General features: G+C 62.5%; 1 protein-coding gene across 4 annotated transcripts; it reads left to right on the top strand.

Annotated features, from left to right (window-relative positions):
- The first annotated feature begins 2,073 nt into the window (after positions 1-2,073).
- TMEM184A (transmembrane protein 184A) lies at positions 2,074-16,894 on the top strand. 4 transcript variants are annotated; one of them, XM_058434382.1, is made up of 12 exons: positions 2,103-2,157; positions 3,005-3,116; positions 4,794-5,012; positions 8,963-9,128; positions 9,551-9,641; positions 9,746-9,821; positions 10,001-10,092; positions 11,099-11,268; positions 11,834-12,028; positions 12,601-14,151; positions 14,879-16,262; positions 16,815-16,894. In XM_058434382.1, the coding sequence occupies exons 2-10, from the start codon at positions 3,090-3,092 to the stop codon at positions 12,828-12,830; spliced, it is 1,266 nt and encodes a 421-aa protein (XP_058290365.1). In that variant the 5' UTR covers positions 2,103-2,157; positions 3,005-3,089; the 3' UTR covers positions 12,831-14,151; positions 14,879-16,262; positions 16,815-16,894. The 4 variants fall into 4 exon arrangements, with proteins under 4 accessions (XP_058290366.1, XP_058290365.1, XP_032001494.1 ...); XM_032145603.2 differs by lacking the exon at positions 16,815-16,894 and having other exon boundaries at positions 14,879-16,741; XM_058434383.1 differs by lacking the exons at positions 10,001-10,092; positions 16,815-16,894 and having other exon boundaries at positions 2,074-2,157; positions 14,879-16,741.
- Positions 16,895-17,383: the final 489 nt, after the last annotated feature.

Here is a 17,383-nt window from a genome sequence, read left to right as displayed (position 1 = left end):
CCCAGGGTATCCCTCAGTGTGCCCAGAATGGGCCAGGCCTGGGCAGGGGCAGGGGAGGGAGACGGGGGCTGCAGTGCAGGGCTCAGAGAGCCTTGGAACCCGCTGGAGAGACCCTGGAGCCCGCTGGGGAGACCCTGGAGCCACCCACAGACACTGGCAGGGCCAGAAGCAGCTGAGAGCCAGGCGGGTGAGGGCGGGTGAGGGCGGGTGAGGGCTGGACCCATCCCAGGGGTTCAGGAATGGGAGGACTCACGTGTCTGGGCAGGTAGTCACTGGGTAGGGGAGAGACGGAAGCCAGTGGCCGTTCAGCATGTTGTGCACGCGCTGTGAGCCTCACTGTGTCCACTCAGCAGCCTCGCAGGGCAGGCATTACTGCTCCCATTTTCCAGGTGGGGACCTGCAGGCTGAGGGGTGCACACATGGGAATGGCAGGGCTGGAGTTCACACCCAAGAACCCTGAGTGTTCGCTTTGCTGAATGATTGGGCACCTCGGGCAGGGATTTGGAAGAAACCCTGGTAGTCCCTGGGCCTGCCTGGATGTGGGGACAAAAGAGGCAGATGTGATGGAGACAGAGCCGGGGTGGGGACAGCAGAGACGGGGACAGAGGCAGGCCAGGTGGGGAGTGTGGCCCAGAAGACGGGGAGCAGGTGATGGAGAGAGAGCTGGGGTAGGGACAGAGGCAGGCCAGGTGGGGAGTGTGGCCCAGAAGACAGCGGGCAGGTGATGGAGACAGAGCTGGGGTGGGTACAGCAAAGGTGGGGCCGGGGCTGGGACCAGGGTAGGGACAGTAGGGGCGGGGACAGGCAGGCCAGATAGGGACTGTGGCCCAGAAGATGGCAGGCAGGCCAGCAGAGATCAAATCCTGCTTTGGCCAGGCCTTGGAGCAAACCCACTTTACAGATGAGAAAACAGAGGCCCAGAGAGGCAATGGCACCTGCCAAGTTGGCCGAGGCCACCTCTGAGAGCGATGTGGTCAGAAAGCTGGAGAAGGAAGGGTGGGTGGAGACGGCAGAGGCCTCCTCTCTTTTCAGAGCCTCAGGTTGATAAAAGGCCTGCAAGGCCCAGTGCTGGGGAGAAGGGATACAGCCAAGGCTGCCTGATAAGGCAAAGTCATTTCCTCGAGTGCGCAAGAGCAGTTGGCGCTCTGGGCTTAGGGGCCAGAGCCCGGGCTCTCGGGACGCCTTCCTAGAGGCCGCGGCTAAACAAGAACATGCCGGGGTAGGGCGGCTGCGAGAACGACCCGGAAGCCATGTTGGACCTGCCCCCACCATCAGGGCAAGGGGCAGCCCCGACTGAAGGGGCGTCTAAGGATCAGGGACTCTCAGGAGCCACGAACCAGCTCAGGCTGACACCAAATACCCTGCACCCACACTCCCCGCCGGGACAGCTGGGGCCGAGGAGATCAGCAGGCCTCCCTGTCCAGTGCCCAGCTGGCCTTGTGAGAAAACCCCACCTTTTCCCACAGACGATCTGCCTCTGGTGGAAGGCAGAGCTTGGAGGTCCCTCGATCTGTGTCCAAGGCCCAAGCCCGGAGCCTCCCCAAAGCCAGAGCCCTCCCAGAAGCCTGGCTCTGATGGCTCCGGCCAGAAAGGTCCTGCTGACATCTAGCCACAGTGCTTCCTGCTGTCTGCACAGCCATTCCCACCATCAGCCCGGGAGGGGCCTGAGGCTTCATCCTGTGCTGGGGGCTGGATGCAAATCAAGCAGTGGCTGGGGCCTCAGTTTCCCTACCTGTAGCATGAGCGAGTTGGATGAGGGGATTCCTGGTCCCTTCCAGCTCTGCGCATGCCCAGGCACCAAAGTCTTCACCCTTCAAAGGGGCCCCCAGCCATCGTCACTTCATAGTTGTCCATGACGGTGATCCCGACACTTACAGCCAGAGGGCGACATCGCACGCGCTGAGCTGACTGCCTGGGGCTCTGTGGGCGGGAGGCCGGCGGGGAGTACCTGCGGCTGCGGCGGGAACGCAGCTGGACGGAAGCTGGGGACCGCCTTCCAGCACCCCTGCCTGGCCAAGGGGAGACCTTAGCCCACAGGGCCACCGCCTCAGCAGGACAGCCCCCACCCCGCAACCCCCGTGCCCCGGGCATGGACAGGGCACAGCTGTAGGCTCTGGCAGCTCCTGCAGAGGGAGGACCAGCAGCAAACACAGACAGGTGGACGGGGAGTCGCACACACAGTGAGGAGGGTGATGGGACAGCGGGGATGGTCTCTCCAGAGGTGACGCCTGAGGCTGCAGGACAGAGTCACCCGGGAGCAGGGTCGGTTGGTCCAGAAGGTCCCGGCCTGGGGAGCAGGCAGGCTCCAGGAGGGCCCAGCCAGGGTGTGCACGCTGTGGCTCTGGGCCCGGGCTCGGGTGGGCGTTGACGGGGAGGTTAGGCAAGGCGGGCCTGAGAGCTGGGCACGACTTCCTGAGCTTGTTCCCCACCTGGGAGCCTCCCGGGAGGGACAGTGTCGGTGGAGGGGTTGGGGAGAGCAGGCAGGGTGTCCCAGGGAAGGATGGGCCTCAGCCCGGGCCCCTCACGGACCCCTCGAGGGTGCTGGATGCGTGGATGTGCCCCTCGTTCCCATCTCTAAAAGGGGAACAGGCCAGACGTGGTGGCTCACACCTGTTATCCCAGCACTTTGGGAGGCTGAGATGGGCAGATCACCTGAGGTCAGGAGTTCAAGCCCAGCCTGGCCAACGTGGTGAAACCCCGTCTCTACTAAAAATACAAAAATTAGCTGGGTGTGGTGGTGGGCGCCTGTAATCCCAGCTACTCGGGAGGCTGAGGCCGGAGAATCGCTTGAACCCGGGAGGCGGAGGTTGCAGTGAGCCGAGATCGCGCCATTGTACTCCAGCCTAGTGACAGAGCGAGACTCTGTCTCAAAAAATAAATTAATTAAAAATAAAAGGGGAACAGTGGCTTCAGTCATTCCAGCCTCGACCCCTTGAGCCCCGTTGCCCAGGGCCGTGGGAGGGTAGGAGACATGAAGGACAAGGAGCGTGTGGATCCGTTGCAGGCACGGAGCGGGACTTGGTAATGGTGGCCCCAGCGGCATGAGCCCAGGCGTAACCAGAACAGGACAAGAGCTGGGCTGAGGGCCCATGTCCCTCTCCCAGGAGCTGGAGTGGGTGAGTTTTTTTCCACAGGGGCCTCTGCATGGGGGTGACAGGGCCCCTCAGGACCCCCCAACCCCTTGCCAGACCCCGAAGGGTCCAGGCACTGGGCTGTCACTCCCGCCCATCCTGCCTTGATCCACAAAACCCAGAAATATTTCCTTTTTTTTTTTTGAGACAGAGTCTCCCTCTGTCCCCAGGCTGGAGTGCAGCGGTGTGATCTCAGCTCACTGCAACCTCCGCCTTCTGAGTTCAAGTGGTTCTCCTGTCTCAGCCTCTTGAGTAGCTGGAATTACAGGTGCACGCTGCCACACCTGGCTAATTTTTGTATATTTAGTAGAAACGGGGTTATACCATGTTGGCCAGGCTGGTCTCGAACTCCTGACCTCAAGAGATCCACCCACCTTGGCTTCCCAAAATGTTGGGATGACAGGCGTGAGCCACCACGCCCGGCCCAGAAAACATAAATGTTTTCAACACATCTCTTGGGGCGTGGATTTTTTAATTCAGATGAAATTCACATAACATCAATTTACCCAGGTTTAAGTGAACAATTCGTGGCAGTAAGTATATCCACAGTGCTGTGTGCCTGTCGCCTCTACCTCATTTCAGGACCCCTGTCACCTCCCAGAGAAACCGTGTACCATTAGCTCTCCACCCCTCCTCCTGCAGCCCGGCCCTCCTTGGCCTGCCGCAGACCTCTCCCACCTGTCCCCACCGGGTGGCAGCTGTCTGGCCGTCTGGCACAGGCAGGTGAGGGCGCCAGGCGGCCAGCAGGTTCCTGGGAGCCAGCTGCCACCCAGCAAACAGCCGGGAGGATAGGGTGTCAGCCGTGGGAGGGGACAGGAGGGGACAGGCCTGCAGCCTGGGGCCCAGGTGGGCCACTGGGGACGTGAGGCGCTGGCTGCCCCGCCCCAGCCTGGCACAGCCCTTCAGATCCTGGCCTTGCCCCACCCACAGCGGGGCCTCTAGTTGGGGCCACGTGGCCATGAGAATGACCAGCTAGGCTTCCCTGGAGGCCGGGCCTCCCTGGACTGGGCCAGGTGCTTCCTGCCAGCAAAGGTACAGCCGGGCCCTGTGACCGCAGACCAGAGGGAAAGGAGGAGGCTGGACTGGGCTGCGAGTGTGGGAGAGGGTGGACTCAGGGCCCCAGCAGGTTAGTGGGAGACGGAAGAACAGGCACCCAGCGCTGCCAAGAACCCCAGCAAAGCCGGGCTCTCAGGTGGGTGGGCAGGTCCCAGAGCCAGTGAGGGCCGGCTCCTCCCGTGGGGGTGGCTGCACACCCCCTCCTGCCGGGGCAGGCAGTGCTGGTCTGCGCCCGCTCCCCAGACCTCCCGGGCAGGCAGGGCGGCAGGGGTTCCCCCTCTTCTGCCCCACTGGAAGATGGTCTTTGTCCCCTAAGAAGCAGGCTCCCTGCAAGCCTGAGACTCGGAGGTGGAAGCTGGTTTTACAAGGGGGAATTGAGGTGGGACCCTCAGGTCGCAGGTGGCCAATGGGTGAGCTTGGATGGCTGAGCTCCGAGCAGGGAGGGAGCCGGGCCTGGCACTGGTGTCCGTGTGGGGGGTGCGGCCTGGTGGGTGGCTCAGCCTCAGCGCCCGTCTCACTGTCTCCTCCCTCCCCAGCTGCTTCCTGCCGCCAGGAGCCGGCACCTTTGCCCTCACTCCTCCCGGTGTGTCCTCCCTCCCTCTGCAGATGAGTAATGTCTCAGGGATCCTGGAGACAGCCGGCGCCCCCCTGGTGTCAGCGACCTGGCCGCAGCCCAGCCCCCCACCGGCCGTGCCAGCTGGGCCGCAGATGGACCACATGGGGAACGGCTCCCAGGGGGCCCCCTGGCTCTTCCTCACCTCCGCGCTGGCCCGAGGCGTCTCGGGGATCTTTGTGTGGACTGCCCTGGTGCTCACCTGCCACCAGGTAAGCCCTTCCGCCCCCGAGCCTCCTTCAGGACCCTGGTCTCCACAGGACGTGGCCGTGGCTCAGCCCGGCCCCTCTGGGTGCTGCTGCTACAGACGCTGTCAGAGGTGGGATCGGCCAGGGCACGGAGGAGGGGATGAGCTTCCCCAGGACGTGGCGTGTGGGAGCTGGGCCTGAAAATGGGGAGTTCTCTGCCAGGCTGAGGGCAGAGCACCCACCGGGCACCCCGGGCTATTGCACAGGCTTGTCACTCGGCTCACTGAGGTTCGCAGTGTGGTCCCATTTCACAGACAAGAAGACTGAGTCTCAGAGAGACCAGAGGTCTTTCCCAGGCTCACATAGCTGGAAAGGGGAAGGGGCCTTCTCCTTCCAGAGGCGTGGCACCCTGGAGAAGGCTGGTGGGAGGTTGGCAGGGGGTTGGACTTTGCTCTGTAGGGAGCTGGGGAGCAAAGGTCACAGCTCGGCTAGAGGGACTGGGACTCCTGTGCAGGAGACGGGCGAGAAGCAACTTCCCCAAGCCCTAAGCCACACACAGCCCCCAACCCGGAGCAGTCCCCAGGTGGGAATAGAACAGCCCCCAGGTAAAGAAGCGGCCAGGCGCCGTGGCAAGGAAGGGCCAGGCAGGGGCAAGGAGGAAGTGGTGCCCGAGGGCAGGGGCTGGGCAGAGAGGGCAGGGGGTCAGGGGCGGGACCCTCCTCAGAGCCTCGGATACACGGAGAGGCCAGGGCAGTGTGTGCAGGAGTGGGGTGGGAGTGCGTGTGCAGGCCCGCGAGGGCCACACGGCTGCAGGGGCTTGTCCACAGCCCTTGACCCCAGTGTGGTGAGGTGGCTTTCAGGAGGTGCTGGGAGCCCAGGACGGCTGTGGAGGGCTGGGCTGAGAGCAGAGCTGCTTCCCGGGTGCATGGGGCACTGGTGTAGGGAATGGATCTGTAGGTGAGCCGGGGCAGGGGGCCATCAGGAGACTGGCAGGCAGGGACACGGGTCGCCACAAGCCTCCAAGGCAGCATCTCAGTGACAGTTTATTAACTGCTTATTAGCCAGGCATGGGGGCCTGCACCGTTAGTCCCAGCTACTCGGGAGGCTGAGGTGGGAGGATCGCTTGAGCCCAGTTCAAGGCTGCAGTGAGCTGTGAACAGATAACCAGAACCCAAGGTAGACGTGTATGAGTGTGGCCTGGAGTGAGCAGAGCCGCGGAGGCAGTGCCGAGGCAGGCCCTTCCTGTAAGGCCATCAGAGAGGGCTTCCTGGAGGAGGCCATCTTTGTGCTGTAATCCTGGGAACCGGCCGTGTGTGCGCGGCTGTAGTGTGGCTTCAGCTTCATCGGGCCTCGCAGTCAAGACAGGGCTCATGGAGACCTGTTGGGCTGGAGTTCAGGCCCTGTCCCAACCCTGAGCCCACCGCCAGAGTCACCCTTGAGTGAGGAGTCCCAGGCAGGACACAGAGTGGCCGGATCCCCCTCACTTTATACATGGGAGGACCGAGGCCGGAGAGGACAGTGGCTTGTCAAGGTCACCCAGCCAGACAGCGCCAGCCCCCGGAGAGGTCTCCTGATGGCTGGTCATGCCGTCCCTCCCAGGCACCGGCGGGGAGCGTGTGACTGATAAGAGTGTTCCTGCCTCCAACCTCCCCCAACTCCCTGAACTGCACCCCAAGCGGCCAGGTGCACGTAGCCTCTGCTCGCCCACCGCCGCGCATTCACCTCCTCCAGAAGGCCTTCCCCAGGAGCCCCCGTGCCCCCAGCTCCCAGGCTCGGCTGACCCTGTCTCAAAGACTCTGTAGTTGTGTTGTGTCCTCACAGAAAACATGGAAAATCGGTCGGGCGTGGTGTCTCACACCTGTAATCCCAGCATTGTGGGAGGCCAAGGCGGGTGGATCACCCGAGGTCAGGAGTTTGAGACCAGCCTGGCCAACGTGGGGAAACTCTGTCTCTACTAAAAATACAAAACTTAGCTAGGCATGGTAGTGTGTGCCTGTAATCCCAGCTACTTGGGAGGCTGAGGCAGGAGAATCACTTGAACCCAGGAGGCGGAGGTTGCAGTGAGCTGAGATTGCACCACTGCACTCCAGCCTGGGCAAGAGAGCAAGACTCCATCTCAGTAAAAAATAATAATAATAATTACAAATTAAAAAAAATAAAAACATGGAAAATCTAGAAAGGTCTAAAGGCAAACACTATAATCACCCGTATTTTTTCCCAGGCTTTCTTTTTTTTTTAGGCAAGATCTCACCCTGTGGCCCAAGCTGGAGTCCAGTGGCACAATCAGTGCTCACTGCAGCCTCCGCCTCCCGGATTTCAGCCGTCCTCTCACCTCAGCCTCCCGAGTAGCTGGGACTACAGGTGCCCGCCACCACGCCTGGCTGATTTTTGTATTTTTTAGTAGAGATGGAGTTCGCCCTGTTGGCCAGGCTGGTCTCGAACTCCTGAGCTCAGGCAGTCCGCCCGCCTTGGCCTCCCAAAGTGCTAAGATTACAGGCATGGGCCACCACGCCCGGCCCCTAGGGAGGGACAAATTCTTAGGAATCAAAGGGTGCACATCCTTTGGATGCCCCCACAGCAAAAGCCAACGTGCCTTCTGAGAGTCTGCCCAGCCCAGGACCAGGACATGTCCCCTCTCCGTCCCCCAGGCCGGACACTTAGCTGGGCTCCAGAAGCGCCTGCTGAATGAAGGAATGAGTGAGCATTCCCATTCCCAGGCTAAGAACAAACAGGACCCTCACTCATGCCCAAGGAACTTATTCAGAAAAAAAAAAAATCTCTTGTACAACCTGTGACTATTATAAATAACAATGTATTCTATGCTTGAAAATTGCTAAGAGAGTACATTTTATATGTCCTCCCTGCAAAGAAATGCTAAGTATGGGAGATAATGGAGATGTCAATGGGTTTGACTCAGCCATTCCCCACGAACACACGTATCAGACATCGCACTGCACACTGTAAATGCATACAATTTTGATTTGCCAATTTAAAAAATAAATTTTAGGCCAGGTGCAGTGGCTCACGCCTGTAGTCCCAGCACTTTGGGAGACGGAGGCAGGAGGATCCCTTGAGCCTAGGACTTTGAGACCAGCCTGGGCAACACAGTGAGACCCTGTCTGTACAAAAAATACAAAAATTAGCCAGGCAAGGTGGTGCACACCTGTAGTCCCAGATACTCAGCAGGCTGAGGTAGGAGGATCACCTGAGCCCGGGAGTTCAAGACTGCAGTGAGCCATGATTGTACCACTGCACTCCAGCCTGGGCGACAGAGTGAGACCCTGTCTCAAAAAAATTCACCCAGGCTGGAGTGCAGTGGCACAATCTTTGTTCACTGCAACCTCCACCTCCCAGGCTCAAGCGATTCCCCTGCCTCAGCCTCTCAAGTAGCTGGGATTACAGATGTGTGCCACCACGCCTGGCTAATTTTTGTATATTTAGTAGAGACTGTGTTTCACCGTGTTGGCCAGGCTGGTCTTGAACTCCCGACCTCAAATGATCCACCCACCTTGGCCTCCCAAAGTGCTGGGATTACAGGTGTGAGCCACTGCGCCCGGCCATCAAAAGTAAATTCTTAAAATGTATGTTATTTTTAGTTGTAATCAGAAATATGTATTTAACATATACATTCATACTTATATGTACTTAACATATACATTCATACTTATATGTACTTCTATAGTAAATACGTATAAAAGTATGTATCTAATTATGGTAGGCAAACAATTTATTTTCTCTAATTGTAATAAGGATGCCCATTGTAGAAAACTAGAAAATGCAAACATAGAAGGTGCCTGGTGGCCTGCACCCATCCCCACCTCCTTCCCGGCCCACCTGGGCTGGTGCAGGGGTACCGGACAGGCCCGGCTCTCACCCGACCCCCCTGCACCCATCCCCACCTCCTTCCCGGCTCACCTGGGCTGGTGCAGGGGTGCCGGGCGGGCCTGGCTCTCACCCGACCCTCCTGCACCCAGATCTACCTGCACCTGCGCTCCTACACCGTGCCACAGGAGCAGCGTTACATCATCCGCCTGCTCCTCATCGTGCCCATCTATGCCTTTGACTCCTGGCTCAGCCTCCTCCTCCTGGGAGACCACCAGTACTACGTCTACTTTGACTCTGTGCGGGACTGCTACGAAGGTGGGTGCCGGGCTGCGTCAGTCGGGGGAGGCGTGGGAGAGACTCCCTGGGCCCTGCATGCACGGACGCACTTCCGTGGCCAGCCCGCAGGGCACCCCACTCTCCCAGCCCCTGTCAGAGGGGCTGCCAGGATAGTCAGGGTTAGTGGCGCTGGCAGGCCTGGAACACATGACCGACCCCACAGCCTCCGTGAGAGGGGCTCGGTGGACCTGCCCTGGCCTGGGGTGAAAGCGGGGCCCTGATGGAGCACCCTGACCCTCTCAGGCCGCCCTGCTGGGGATGGGGCCCGTCAGGAGCCTCTTGCTGTGTGGCCTGCCGGGCTTGGCCCCTCCCGAGCCTCCTCCTGTCCTGGTGAGATGGGTGCCATGGGGTCCCAGTGCAGCTCAGGGCTCACGGCCGGTCCCCCTCTGTGCTCCCTGCAGCCTTTGTCATTTACAGCTTCCTGAGCCTGTGTTTCCAGTACCTGGGAGGCGAGGGCGCCATCATGGCTGAGATTCGTGGCAAACCCATCAAGTAAGCCCGTCACCCCAGAGCCCCCACACCCCTCATACCTGGGACAGGGAGCCTGGCGGCTGGGGCTGCATTCTCCCGCACTGGCTCAGGGACGTCCCCCGCAGGTCCAGCTGCTTCTACGGCACCTGCTGCCTCCGGGGCATGACCTACTCCATCGGGTTCCTGCGCTTCTGCAAGCAGGTGAGGGGGCCCACCCAGCCCTGCCTGCCCTCCTCCCACCCAAGCCCGTCAGGGGCCCTGGCCGGCCCAGCACCAACCCACCCAGTGTCAGGGGGCTGCTCACTGCTGGCTGCCCCAACCCCCATTCCTGGGCCCCTGGGGGACCTGGCCCCAGGCCCACCGGGTGCCGTCGCCCCCAGGCCACTCTGCAGTTCTGCCTGGTGAAGCCTGTCATGGCCGTCACCACCATCATCCTCCAGGCATTCGGCAAATACCACGACGGGGACTTCAAGTAAGGCGGGAGCTGCAGGGGCGCCTGGCATGAGGTGGGCACTGGGTCCCCTGGGGCCCGGGAGTGGGGCCTAACGAGGGGGGCTTGGCATTCAGCTGGGCTAAGGACCCCGCCCAAGACAGGTACCCACTGCCTCTCCACAAGGACCTCAGTGCCTGCCAAGGCCGGGGTCCTGGACCTCCCCTCACAGGACACGGCCGGGGTGAGTCTAGCATCTGTGCCAGCGTCTGTGCCGAGGACCCCAGGGCCTCTGGCCAGGCAGTGATGGCCCCAGCCCCCGCCCAGCCTTCAGCACTCTTGGTATTAAGGGCACCTGGGCCAAGGGGACCAAGGTCCACCCTGACCTGTTGGCTGAGCAGACAGGCAGCCACCCGGCACAGGAAGGACCCCTGCCAAGGTCCACACACATGCTCACCAACACCACACACATGCTCACACACATGGACACATGTGCTGTCACCTGTGCACACACATCTCACACATGCACACAGCACGTGCGCAAATCATGCACATACCACAACCACACACGTATATACACACACATGCACGCAATGTGTGCACACACACAGTGCACCCCACCCGTGTGCACATGACATACATGCACACACATCTATGTGCACACACTGACACGGGAACAACACCTGTGTGTCCACCACACAGAGGATCTTCAGGCAGTGGCCAGGTGGACGGGGTTGGGAGGTGGTGTTCCGACAGAGGCAGCCTAGATGCTGCCTGATCAGAGGACAGGATCCTGGGATGAGGAGGAGCAGGGCCGGTATGGAGAACGGCCACATGTCCCTGCCCTACTGCTGCATAGGTCCGCCAGCTGCCCCCAGCTCTCCTGCAGGCCCTGGAGTGAGGATCAAATCAGGGCAGTATCCCTGCAGGGCCCATGCTCCCAAGCTCAAGGTGGGGGCCAGGCCAAGGGTGTGGCGGTGACGGCTCTAGGGTGGGGACAGTGGCGGGGTCGGGGGACCGCCCTGACCACAGCCCCCGTCTGTCCCAGTGTCCGCAGCGGCTACCTCTATGTGACCCTCATCTACAACGCCTCTGTCAGCCTCGCCCTCTATGCCCTGTTCCTCTTCTACTTCACCACCAGGGAGCTCCTGCGGCCCTTCCAGCCCGTCCTCAAGTTCCTCACCATCAAAGCCGTCATCTTCCTGTCGTTCTGGCAAGGTGTGTGGGGCAGGTGGGGCGGGGTGCTACTGAGGCAGAGGCTGCAGTCCAGAGAGCCTGGGGTCACCTCACGCTCCCTTCCCCAGCCCGCACGTGCTTCAGTTTCTCCAGCCACAGCACAGGTCAGCTGGAAGCCAGGGTAGAACCTGCGGGCACGGGGGAGTGGGGAGGTCCCGCAAGCAGGAATGGCCCCACGGTCGGTGGAGAGGGGTTGCACAGAGGCCACACTGGCATTTCCTGAGTCCCAGTCCCCACTGGGCCCTGGGCCAGGCCAGGGCACTCACAGCCCACCTTGGCAGAGGAGGATGGCCACCAGACAGGGCGTGGGCCCAAGATCTGGGGCTGGAGCAGCAGCGCGGGCCCGGGAGCTCCTGAGCACCTGCTGTGCCGAGACCCCCAACTTTGGAGGCGCCCTGCCCCCCTGAACCTCAGTCTCCCGGGGTGGGGCGAGACCACACGGACGGGGTCACAGCGCCCACCAGAGGAGCTGCCGTCGGGTCCTGGGCCTCTTCCTCCCCTGCAGACCCCATCTGGGGCTGGGGCTGAGTGGCCGTGGCGTCCGCAGGGCTGCTGCTGGCCGTCCTGGAGCGGTGCGGGGTCATCCCAGAGGTGGAGACCAGCGGCGGGAACAGGCTGGGGGCTGGCACGCTGGCCGCTGGCTACCAGAACTTCATCATCTGCGTGGAGATGCTGTTCGCCTCCGTGGCCCTGCGCTATGCCTTCCCCTGCCAGGTGTACGCAGAGAAGGAGAACTCACCAGGTACACGCTGCCTTCCAGCCGGGGCACCCGGAGTGCACAGCCCTGCCCCGGGCACCGGGTCTCTGTCTGTGCCACTCTCGAGGTCCAGGAATGCCAGCTCACTGGGCAGGGAGACGGGCAAAGGACATCCGGCTCTGGACATGCACCTGGGCTGTGTGGGGTCCAGGTGGTCCCGGACACCGACGGTGATGGGGAATGGCTGTCCCCTGCCAGGCACACCCCCCATTAGGGTGGGGACAGACTGTGACCTGCCTGGCTTCTCATCAGTCGTTGTGGAGAGACCAGGGTGCCCACCCAAGGCCAGCCAAAGGCGTACTCCGCTGCCTGGAGCCCCTCAGAAGCTCTAGGGGACATGGTGCTTGGCAGGGGTCTGGCCAGGGACAGGCCCGGTGCTGGGTGGAGCAAGCTGGGCTGGGGTCCAGGGGTCTGGGGCCACCCTCCGCTGGCCGAGGCCAAACCTGGACATGCAGAAGCTACAGCCCTGGGCATCCTGGGAGGCACGGCTGAGGGGGCTTGTCCAGGGGGCTGGAGTGCAGGGGGGATGGTGGGGCTCATACGCTGCCCTCCCCCAGCCCCGCCGGCACCCATGCAGAGCATCTCCAGCGGCATCAGGCAGACAGTGAGCCCCCAGGACATCGTGCAGGACGCCATCCACAACTTCTCCCCCGCCTACCAGCACTACACGCAGCAGGCCACCCACGAGGCGCCCAGGCCCGGCACCCACCCCGGCAGTGGCCCCGGCGGGAGCAGGAAGAGCCGGAGCCTGGAGAAGCGGATGCTGATCCCCTCGGAGGACCTGTAGTGCGGCCTGGGCCGCCGGTGCTGTAGGGACCCAGGCTGCCCAGGCCTCTGGGGAAGAACAGGGCCCCCCACCCACCAACTCCTGCCAAAGGTGGGGCCTCTCCTGAGAGCCCTCCTGTGAGGCCCTTGGAGCCCACTTCCCATCCTCCCTCCAGCCCGGGGGTCAGAGCACCTGATGGCCCTGCCAGGCACCCAGGTGGGCCCGCCACCCCAGGAGAGGGCACCTGAGTCCATCGGAAGAGCCTGGGGACCCTCTGGGATCACCTAGCCATCAGCCCCAGGGGCCACTGTGGGGCGGAGAGTGAGTGTGGCTGTGGGACCTTGGCTGCACGGCCCCACGGGAGCTGTGAGTGGGTCAGACTCCCTGGCCCAGGAGACAGACAGCAGACGGACCCCAGGCTGGGCAGCTGGAGGGAGGGGCGCCGGGGCGCTGGGCAGCTGGGCTCTGACACAGTCTGCAGCTCCCGGCACCGCAGGCCAGCGGGCTCCACACAGGCTGGACAGGGCTGGGCCTCCTCGGAGCCTGCTGCAGCCGTCGTGGGCACGTGGAGAAGGGCCCACGTGTCTCCACACGCCAGCCATAGGGGAGCCCTGGCCAGGCGCCCACCCAGGGGAGCGTGTGCCTGGGATGGGTTGCGGAACCACCAGGTGCCCGTGAGGCTTGCCAGCACCACGGGGCTGTGGAAATCGCTCTTATTTATATTTAAACACCTTGGATTTTCTACTGGGTCTTGGCTTCTGTTCCCGCAGGGCCTGAGCCTGAGGAGCAGGACGCAGTGGGGTTCACAGGAGGCTGCTGCTCAGAGTCTGCATTCTGCATACGGGAAAGGGGTCCCACCTGTCTGGGGTGGGCAGCCTCGTGGTCCAGGGCAGTGCAGGGCAGAGCCTGGGCTGTGCGATCACAGCCGCCACCTTTCTCCTGGGAGCCTCCACTTCCTCCAAAATGGGCCTTGTGCCAGCCCCACCCGCGGCGAGCAGACAAGGCCACGAGGGCAGGGTCCTGAGTACCTGGGCGGGGGACACTCCCAGGGGGCACAGAGGGGGCTCCCGCCTGGGCACTTGCCTCCTCCCCTTCTCTTCTTCCTCCACGTGCCAGGTGGGGCCCTGGGTTTGAGGAGCCGAGCCTCAGACGCATGCCCTGCCCTCAGGAAGCTGGAGGCGCCCAACTGGCCTTGGAAATCCCGGCGGCGAGAACAGGAGCTGCCCAGGGACTAAGGGGGCTTCTGGGAGGCCACACGGCTGGCCCGGGGCGAGGGGTGTCACTGCAGGGCGCCCCCCCAGGCCCACGGCCCGTCGGGACAGTACGGTGACCCAGCCTGCAGGTGGCAGTCGGTTCTGTGTGTCTGGGGCCCGCAGCACAGGTTGGGTGAGGACTGGGGCAGGGGCAGCAGAAGTGGGCAAGGCCTGGGGGGCTCAGGCACTGGGTGTGGAGAGCAGACAGGAAGGCCCAGTGGGCACCACCCCGGGACCACGGCTCCCACCCATGCTGTCCCCGCCCATGGCCACGGCCACCAGGAACAGCAGGACCTGGGGTCTCTGAGGGACTCAGCAGGGTGGGCACAGACCAGTGGGGTCCAGGCTAGAGAGGGCCAGCTCCCAGCCTCTTGCTTCCTGGGCTGAGGACATGGGGATCCAAGGCCAGTGGGTCTGCAGGGCCCAGCCAGGCTGCCTGGTAAGATAGGCCGAGCTCCTCCCTGTATGGCTGCAAAGACGCCCCTGTCTTATTGGACCCCCACAGGGATAGACCCACCAGGGGGCCCTGGGTCTCACTCTGTCAGCAGGTGGGGGGCGTGGTGCTCCCCAGGGACCTGCTGCCGAGGGGCAGTTTCTGGAGGCTGGAGGCATTGGCCGGGCTCTAGGCCTGCTCTGCCCTCACCCTGGGGAAGGCCGCCCCGTTAGGGATCGAGTTGCTCAAATCTGTGTTTGGAGGGTGCGTGGCTGAGGGCTCCCCTTCTGGAGACCCAGACACCGCATGGGCGCTGGGTGGCAGAGGCTGAGGTGTCAGGGGCTGAGCTCCTACGTCAGCAACACCTCAGGCCTGCGCTTTAGGACAGGGGAGAAGTTGGTTTCCGCCAAATGCCCCCTCGGACCAGCCAAGGACGGAAACGGACACGCTCAGCGCTCACGCCAGATGGGACAGCGACCGAGCCGAGAGATGCAGCAAGTTGCCTGAGGTCACAGAGCAGGGACTTGGACGCCAGGGAGCCGGCTCCACAGAGGGCCTCTCTCCTCCCTGCCTCCTGACCCGCAGACGCCTCCGCCCCACGGGTGAGGCTGCTGCTGCTTCTTTCCAACACGACTCGAAGGAAAGCCCCGCGGGCCGAGCCCGCTGTGCGTGGACGGAAGGCAGCGTGGGGTGGTCCAGGCCAGGGCTCAACCTGCCTCGAGAGGGAGCGCTGGCGCATGTGAGCGGCAGGGACAGAGACCGGCGTGGTTCCGGTGTCATCATCGCTGCTGAAAAAGGGGCTTCCCGGTGACAGGCCCCGACAGAGGAGCGGGCTGCGAGGCAGGCAGGAGCCGCGTGTCTTGACCCAGCGCACCCGCCAAGCTCTCTAGCCTCACCTGGCCTCGGTGTCCTCATCTGGGAGATGGTCCAGCTGAAAATGCCCAGCATCCACAAGAAAGGATGGAAGCCCTGGGGGCCCTGACCTGGCCCGGGTGCAGGCTGCTCGGCCCGGCGGGGCGGCATCTCCTTTCACAGCTTCCCTGTCTGTCCACGGCCCCCAGGAGCCCCACACAGGGCCGGGGCTCTGTGCCCCCAACTCACACCCGTTGGCTCCCCCAGGAGGAGCAGGCTGGGCCCAGAGCTGCAGGGTGGGATGCAGGGAGGTCTGACTTAGCTGCGGGAAATGCCATCCCTGCCATTGCTAGTGACAAGCTCGGGCTGCCGTGGCCCCAGCACAGATTCAACACTCACTGCGCCATGCGCCGACAGATTCAACCCTTAGTGCGCCATGCGCCGGCTGCTGCACACTCACCTCCACGCCCAATTCACAGGAAGCAAGGCTGGGAGGGAGGGAACTGGCCCCAGGCCACACAGATGCTGAGAGCTGGGATTATGACTGGGTGCAGTGGCTCACGCCTGTAATTCCACCACCTGGGGAGGCCAAGGCGAGTGGATTGCTTGAGCCCAGGAGTCTGAGCCCAGCCTGGGCAACATGGTAAAACCCCATCTCTACAAAAAAAATACAAAAATTAGCTGGGCGTGGTGGTGCGTGCCGGCGGTCCCAGCTACTCAGGAGGCCGAGATGGGAGGATTGCTTGAGCCTGGGAGGTCAAGGCTGCAGCGAGCTGTGATCACGCCCCTGCACTCCAGCCTGGGTGACAGAGCAAGATCCAGTCTCAAGAAACTCGAGTTGGGATTTCCCCCTGCATGGTCCAGCATGGAACAGCGTTCACCCCTCAGTCAGCTCAGCCCCAAAAACGGGGACAGGTGGGCAGGGGCTGCTCTCCCTGGAAGGCCAGGCGGGGTGGGAATGGCCTGTAGGCAGGCCCGTGGCTTTTCGGAGGAGCCCACGGGCTTCCGGCCACTGTGCAGGGGCGCTTTGCTCTTTGCTCCCAGACAGACCCTGTCTTGCTCACAGCTTCCTGCAGGCTCCTCTGAGAGCCCGGCAAAGCTGGGCGAGGGGTCTCCCGGGGAAGGGGAACACTGACAACAGTGCTGCTCTCTGCTCCTTCCACTGGGAGAGGCTGCATGGACAGGGGGCTCCGGGTGGGGCAGATGGGGACACTCAGGACTGCAGCCTGACCCTTGGAGACTGAGCCCAGGACGTGGCCACCTAACCAGCACCTCCCCCGTGGCTGTCCCAGCCTCACGGTCACGGGCCAGCAGTCTGGGAAAGCCACTTACACGTAGTGCCCGGATCCTGACCCCGGGGAGGGACAGGCGGGGTCCCCTGGGATTGCGGGGGGTGTGGTTCTTGGAGCCGAAAGCACCAGCTACGCAACAAAAGGGTCTGAAACCAGAAAATTCTTTATTGCAAAGGTACAAAAGCGGTCACAGCAGCAGGACGCACGGCAATAAATTAGGTGGTGGCCGCAGGGACGCGGCAGGGCGGCGGCGGCCAGACACGGGCCCACATGTGATCTGTTCTCAATAATTTATAACATGATAAAAAGCAGCACAAAAAATAAATAATGAAATGGAACTGCCAAGTAGCACAGAGGTCAGGGTGAGGCGGTGTGGCGGCGTGGCGACGTGGGGGGGCCGGGGTCCCCACGCCCTGGAAACGCAAAGACCTGGATCTCTTTGGGAAGCCAGAGGCACGGAGACAGAAAACAAACCCATGTGACAAAGAGGCCCTCGTCTTTTTCTTAAATAAAAAAATCCATATATTAAATCATGACAATGAAATTTCAACGATCTGAAAAGAAAAGCAGAACGCGCCGTGCTTCCCCTGCCGGGCTCTGGGCGGTGACAGCGGCTCCGTCCACCCTGGGGACCGGGGAGTCCCTTCTCCGGCAAAGCACCACAGGCCAAGGGCAGGTGGACACCCACGGCCCACAAGACGTGGACACCAAGAACCCCAAGACGGGTCAGAACTGGCCACCCGC

Source organism: Hylobates moloch, unplaced genomic scaffold (assembly GCF_009828535.3).
Source record: "Hylobates moloch isolate HMO894 unplaced genomic scaffold, HMol_V3 SCAFFOLD_24, whole genome shotgun sequence".
Lineage (NCBI taxonomy): Eukaryota > Metazoa > Chordata > Mammalia > Primates > Hylobatidae > Hylobates > Hylobates moloch.
The sequence above is the reverse complement of the archived record's forward strand: the minus strand, read 5'-3'. Positions and strand labels throughout refer to the sequence as shown.